This window comes from Myotis davidii, unplaced genomic scaffold (assembly GCF_000327345.1).
Source record: "Myotis davidii unplaced genomic scaffold, ASM32734v1 scaffold147, whole genome shotgun sequence".
NCBI classification, from domain to species: domain Eukaryota; kingdom Metazoa; phylum Chordata; class Mammalia; order Chiroptera; family Vespertilionidae; genus Myotis; species Myotis davidii.
The window spans coordinates 2,671,156-2,678,604 of NW_006383010.1; the positions used below are offsets into that span (position 1 = coordinate 2,671,156).

General features: G+C 42.0%; 1 protein-coding gene across 1 annotated transcript in view; it reads right to left on the reverse strand.

Moving 5' to 3' along the window:
* Positions 1–6,168, reverse strand: part of TBC1D32 (TBC1 domain family member 32) — a 114,283-nt gene extending 108,115 nt beyond the window's left edge. The window contains exons 1-2 of the mRNA XM_006778431.2: positions 5,762–6,168; positions 1,183–1,344 (exon numbers count right to left, since the gene is read on the reverse strand). Coding sequence (XP_006778494.1) covers positions 1,183–1,344; positions 5,762–5,916 — 317 coding nt within the window. The 5' untranslated portion in view covers positions 5,917–6,168. The remainder of the gene's footprint in view (positions 1–1,182; positions 1,345–5,761) is intronic.
* Positions 6,169–7,449: the final 1,281 nt, after the last annotated feature.

Genomic DNA, 7,449 nt, shown 5'->3' on the forward strand with positions numbered 1-7,449 from the left:
TCTGGAGTCCTCAGTCACTGAAGCAAGCAAGCCTCCCTGTTCACATCAGCTGCCTGGCTGCTGGCTGCCGGCTGCCATCTTGGCTGCCAGTTAATTTGCATATCTCGCTGATTAGCCAATGGGAAGGGTAGCGGTCGTACGCCAATTACCATGTTTCTTTTTTATTAGTGTAGATATGTGACTTACATAATATGTAATTATAAACAAATTAATATAATACACATTATGTATGTATATATTTTTAATCCCCAGCATGACATGTGTCACATGTCATACTGGTACATCCAGACAATGGACTATTACACAGTGCTAAAAGAAACGAGTTATCAAACCATGAAAAGACACAGAAACTTAAATGCATATTATTAAGTGAAAGAAGCCAAACTGAAAGGCCTCATACTGTATGGTTTCAACTATCTGAAATTGTGGGAAAGGCCAAAATGTGGAGACTGCAAAAGGACCAGTGGTTGCCAGAGGTTGGGAGGAGGAGGGAGTTTTAGGTGGAGTACAGAGGATTTTTAGAGCAGTGAAACTACTCTGTAAGATGCCTTCATGGTAAATGTATATCATTATAAATGTTTCCAAACCCATAGAATGCACAACACCAAGAGAAAATGCTAATGCAATCTACAAACTATGAGTAATAATGATGCCTCAATGTAGGTTCTCAATTAAAACAAACGTACCACTCTCATGGGGAAAGTCTATGCACGTATAAGAGCCGAGGACATAGGGGAAAGAAATACGTACCTTCTGCTCAATTTTGCTATGAACCTAAAGCAACTCTAAAAAATAAAATCTATTAAAGAAAAGCGAAGGAGTACGTCACACAATTAGGAAAAGGGCGAATACAAATCCCTTCCCTTGTTTGAGTAAGAACAAGGCCAGTGTCGCTGGAGCAATGTCAACGGAGATGTGGTAAGAAATGAGGTAGGAGAGGGAGCAGAAGGCTCACGGTGGGCCTTGTAGGCTACAGAAGAAACTGGATTTGACTACGAAGGAGATGAGAACCCTTTGAAAAGTGTTATGAGGAAGAGTGGCACCATCTGATTCACTGTTTCAAGGAATCTTCTGGCTGCTATGAGGGAAACAGACTGGGGGCAGGGGCATTGGTTAGGAGTGCTTGCAGGGAGCCCTGCTGAGAGAAAAATTACTTTAAAATATTATTGTAGGCATACTCACTCTTTAGATTCCTGAGTTCTTTTAGTAACATGCTGCACAACTGTGTCATAGCCAGATTCCTCACCCTGATTCTGATCAGATGTCCATTTTTCCATTTCTTCTTCAATCATAGACCCCAAAGTGTTGCATATATGCTGTCTGAGGTATTTCACAAATTCATAGCTGAAACAAATATTTTAAAAATAAGTGCAGTAAATATCATGAACTCAGTAACCACATCCAGAAAAAGTGTTAGCACAGAAGGATTTGTGACATATTCAGATTTCTTACTTTAAAGTAGAATTAAATTACTCTCCCAAATCATTGAACAGCACAGTGGGAGGTAAGGGGAGAGCAAATTTCAGGACCTATCCCACCCTTAGTGGGTTAGGAGTCTTTTCACACCTTTGGAATGCCCCCATCTTTAATGTGTAATGCACATTAAAGGAGAGGGAAAGCAGTTGTTAAGGATTTTGACAATTATTCAAGCTGATGAGGAATTAGAGTAACAGCTAGAGTAACAGCAATTGTGAGGGAATAAATGGGAAAAGGTTAAGCTCCAATCATCAGAAGAGGTTTGTGTACATTTTGAAAGTGGTAACTGACCTAAATTCCACCTATCAGCTCTTTTCTGTTTACAGAGAGAACTATCTCAGACGCTCTAATATATTTCCTTCATATTGTTAGGTTCATGCTAACATTAAATTCAGTTTGCAAACAGACAATACAGCAAACGTAAGAGGTTAAGAATTCCAAAAGTGGATAATTATTTTATGAAACATGTTTACAGAAAATAAAGAGCAATGATTATAATTGGTATCATGATTTTAAAAGGTGAGAGTTTTGTGGTCTATCAAATGACAAAGATAATTTAACTTAAACACACTAGAGTTCGCTAATTTAAATTCACTGGTAGGTTCTTCTGTAAAACAAAGAATAAACCCAATTCAACAAATATTATTGTGTTCCTTCCATATCAAACCAAAAATATCAGGGACAGGGTTACAATCATTAGACTTGGTTAAGTATTTTTTTGTTGTTGTTGTTAAGTAAAACTACACAGTAGTTCTCCCTTATCTGACGTTTCTCCTTCCTCCGTTTCAATTACCCACGGTCAACTGTTGTATAAAAATATTAAATAAAAAATTCCATAAGTAAACAAGAAATAAATAAGAACCAATAAGATTTAAACTGAGGCATGATGAATTGCTTGCCCTCCTGCTCCTCTCTAGACATGAATCATCCCTTTGTCCAGCATATCCACACTGTATAGGCTCCCTGCTCATGACTCACTTAGCCATCTCAGTTATCAGATTAGCTGTAGAGGTATCGCACTGCTTGGGTTCAAATAAACCTTGTTTTACTTCATAATGGTTCCAAAGCACAAGAAGAGTGATGCGGGCAATTTGGATATGCCAAAGAGAAGCTGCAAAATGCTTCCTTTAAGCGAAAAGGTTCGTATGAATAGGAAAAAACATAGTGTATATGTAGGGTTTGGTACTATCCTAGGTTTCAGGAACCCACTGGGGGTCTTGAAATGTATCCCCCTGGGATAAGGGGGGACGGCTGTAATACAATAATCAGTGACATGCAAGTATTTCATGGCTGCATATTGGAATCACCTGCAGGGGTCCTCAAACTACGGCCCACAAGCCACATGCGGCCCCCGAAAACATTTGTTTTTTTACTTCAAAATAAGATATGTGCAGTGTGCATAGGAATTTGTTCATAGTTTTTTTTTAAACTATAGTCCGGCCCTCCAACGGTCTGAGGGACAGTGAACTGGCCCCCAGTTTAAAAAGTTTGAGGACCCCTGACCTAGAGAGCTTTTCAAAAACACCAAGGCCCAGCCTTCGCCAAACCCCAGGATATTTTGATTCATCAGTATTTTTTCAAACAGCCTTCAACTGATTAAAACCAGGGCTGTCTGTTTTATAGGGAGCCAGTCCAAGCATACAAATTTACACAACACATGCACACATAATGAAAGCAATGTCCTCTTCCCTACCTCTCTCCCCACCCACAGGCCTCAAATCCTTGCTGCCACTTTCAGAGAAAGGGGGGAACCTTGGGCTTTTTAGAAACTGCGACGAGTTTACAGTAGAAAAATGGAAGAGGCTACGGAAAGCAGAGATAGTTTAGGGCAACTGTCCTCTGGGCAAATCGCCAGATAGGGCTCTCCTGTGGTTTCTCTCCAAATGACGTTTCTCCCACTTTATTACACTTTTCCCCCAGAGAGGGAGGGAGAGGGGGGAGAGACAGATAAAAATGTCAACGATGAGAGAGAATCATTGATGGGCTGCTTCCTGCACGCCCACCTACTGAAAATCTAGCCCTAAACGGGGCATGTGCCCTGACCAGGAATCAAACCATGACCTCTGGTTCAATCACTGCCTGGGCAGGACTCAATTATCTTAGCAATCATTTTCTTACAAAAATGCCAAAAGCCTAGAGACACCAGCTTCCCCTGTAGGTCTGTTTAATAAAGATTATTTTTCTTGCTAGTACCATGACAACAGCAGGTGGATTTAAGAAAGCAATGTTCTGATAGTGGAGATGGGAGAACAGATATTCTGAAGCATGAAACACTTTGGGAAGCAATACATTGCTAAGTGACTCAAGAACATCTAATGTTCAAAGAGAGTTAAGTCGGTGAAAAAAGAGACAAATGAAAGTATGAGCACCTGAATTAATCGACCTTTAGAATCTCTTCCAGCTCTGAGACTGTAAGAGTCTATGAAAATACCAAAGACAAGTATCTACTGCCCCTTTCCTCTCCTACATAGAGATTCCTTCCTCCTAACACACAGATCTCAGGTTAGTGCAGGTAACACATGAATTTTACCATCTATACTTTTAACACTACTAACTACTCAACTACTGTTAGGATTATAAATCTTACTTTTACTTTGAGTGTGTCTAAATTAATTTGGGTAGGCCTCAAGTAAATATCTTACTATTCAGTGTATAGTAAACATTAACTATGCAAGTTAATCAGCAGGCATTTAATTATCTAATTTAATCTTGCTGAAGAAGAGTAAATTAAACTATTATAACAGTGGTTAGTCTACTGAAAAGAACCACAATGATCCATCTTTAGCTTAAAAAAAAGGCATCTTAAAATTGACACAGCTAAAGCAATACGTATAGGCAATTGTGTAGCCTTAAACACTTACACTTAAAAAAAAAAGAAAGCAAGCTGCAAATTAATGAGCTAAGCATTGATTACAAAAGTTTTAAAAGTTTCTCTCAAAGAAAAAATACAAAGAGCAGAAATTAACAACCAATAACAGCTATTAGTAGTGAATATCACGAAGAAATAAACAAGGAAATCATGGAAATACAAAAAACAACCGCATGTATAACCAGAAACACTAATGAAATTAGAAACTCTACATTAACAAAAACTCTTTCCACACTTTTAAAAACTCTTTTGAGAATCTGGTGAAAACCTATATGCTTCCCCCATAAAACTGCAAGCAAACACAAACTGTTGCACCAAATATTAAATAAAGGGCTCCAGGCTCCCTGATGCCCATATATATGAAATGAGTAGGAGTTTCAAAGGACAACTTCAGGACACCCAAGAAACAATTAAAATGTCACCTCTGTAAGATCAAAATAAAATACAAAACACTGAAGTAAAAACACCACCACCACTGATAAAGTGAGACACCAGCGATATATGATTCCATGGCTTAATTTAAATTATATGATTCAAATCAAAAGAAAAACACAGGTCTCTGAAGAAGCAATATCCTGCCCTAACCGGTTTGGCTCAGTGGACAGAGCTCCGGCCTGTGGACTCAAGGGTCCCAGGTTCGATTCTGGCCGTACCCTGGTTGCGGGCACATCCCCAGTAAGGGGTGTGCAGGAGGCACCTGATCGATGTTTCCAACTCTCTAGCCCTCTCCCTTCCTCTCTGTAAAAAAAAATCAATAAAATATATTTTAAAAAAATAAAAATAAAGAAGCGATATCCTACAAGATTCACCTGAAATGGTAGCTCTCCCACTAAACTTCCTACCCCTACTCCTTCCTGACCCAAAGCACTCGTACCTCTTCTACACTTACATTCCTCACCTGCACAACAGATATCTGCGTATGGGCTTCATCCCTTTACAGAAACTTAAGCTATTTCATAGGAATATAGGAAATTAACAACCTCACTTCCGTATTCCTGCAGACCTCGGAATGGGTCATTGGTGCCGCCACTGAGATATCAGATCAGCAAAGGAACGAGAATCTTTGGAACTCAATGTTTTTTTTGTTACAGTGACAGGAATACTCTGAAATAATAGACTTACTCCTAAAAGAACACGAATAGTTTATCATTAATTACTGTGTTGCCGAGGAGGAAAATAATGGAGAATCAGGATATGTTGGTGCGGCAGTAAAAACACAGCAAGCGGATGCTTTGGAAAATAAGGAAAGAATAAATAAATAATTTCGGTATTTGGGTAAATGAAATAATGAACCTCCAACTGGGGTGCTATTTTAACAATAACCAAATGCACTTTTTTTTTTTTTAAATCCAACTACATTTTTACTTTTCCGGGTCAGCTGTTTTGTTTGCTTAAAGACAACAAAAGCAATTTTACTTGTGGAAATTTTCATCAGTTTCCTCCAGATGTAAGAGGATCTCCTCGGCGCACTCGAGGGAGGGAGCACCCGTGATTTTCTCCTTCACGCTCTGGAACAACTGCCTCAGCATCACCTGCAGCGTCGCCTGGTCCTCGCCGGAGAAATGGGCCATCCTGTCGGCATCCAACGCCCATCACCCCGGGTCCGCGCAAACGCGGCGCACTGCGCACGCGCGCCCCCACCAGCCCGGCCTGCGCGCTGCGCCGTTTCCCGGGAGACCGCGAAACGCGTTGGGCGGGCCCCTGGCTGCCCGCGCGTCGCTCGGGGAAACCGGTCACCTGGCTTTGGGGAAGCGGGGTTCCGCGAGGCCCCGCCTTTGGTACTCGTTGCTGCTGGTCCTTGGTACCAAAGAGCTCAAGGTGCCCCGTACATGCTATTTAACTGGGGAATATGCATGAGAATGAGAGAGCCAGGATCATGACAGCTTGTAGTGGAAGGCGAGAGTTCCAGTCTTTCCCAAAGGATCAGAAGAATCTGAATACTTTCGTAACATGCTAATGAGCTCAAAAGCAGATGTCTCAGTGGGAAGGAGGAGGTGGACAGAAGTGACCAGCGTGGCTCCCCGGGAGGGAGGGGGGAGTGCTGGTGGACGGCCGGCGGAGTTCCGGGAGAACGGGCTGTGCTCGCTTTCCTTTCCTTCGGGATTGTAGGTGGGGGAGGGGAAAAGGGTCAATAAAAGAAAGACCGTAGGAGTGAAACTGAAAGTTGCCCGTAAAGTTTCCATTGAAGAGAGAGCGGTCTTGAAACGTTGCAGTGCTGTTTACCTTTAACAGCTAAGCCTCTAAGGCAGCGGTTCTCAACCTGTGGGTCGCGACCCCTTTGGGGGTCAAACGACCCTTTCACAGGGGTCGCCTAAGACCATCGGAAAACACATATATAATTACATATTACTTTTGTGGTTAATCACTATGCTTTAATTATGTTCTATTTGTAACAATGGAAATACATCCTGCATATCAGATATTTACATTACGATTCATAACAGTAGCAAAATTACAGTTATGAAGTAGCAACGAAAATAATTTTATGGTTGGGGGTCACCACAACATGAGGAGCTGTATTAAAGGGTCGCGGCATTAGGAAGGTTGAGAACCTCTGCAGGACTTGCTGAGAAGCAGGACAAATACGCCCTCAAACCTAACAGACACAGAGAGAAAGGAGAGAAGACCGCTCGGTGCAGTGGAGAGTTAGGTCCGAGAAACATGCCGGTGCTGTGGAAACCCGGAATCACCTTTTCATCCGATAGAAGAGTTGGGGGGGTGGGGGGACATCTGGACATGCGGAGGATGGGGACCTGGGAAGGCGCAGCATATTCTGGTACCGGAGTTAGTTGTCAAAGAGAGGGAGTAAGGAGGCTGGAGAAGTAAGTGGCCCACCTCGGAGAGAGTCCTATTGGTCGGGTTTCGGGGATCAGAGATGTACCCTGCAAGCATTAGGGCACCATTGGGTTTCCGAGTGACACCATAAGCCGTTTCATGGAAAGCTCACTGTGCAGGAAGCTGCGGTGGGTAATCACATTTCCTCCAGTCTTCAACCTGGATAAATCCCCAGATCATAGTCATGTCCAAGCTACAACAGCCAACTCAATCCCAAGCTCCTGGAAAGTGGCTCAGTGTCAACAAAGTCTCTTATCCAGTCTTACATT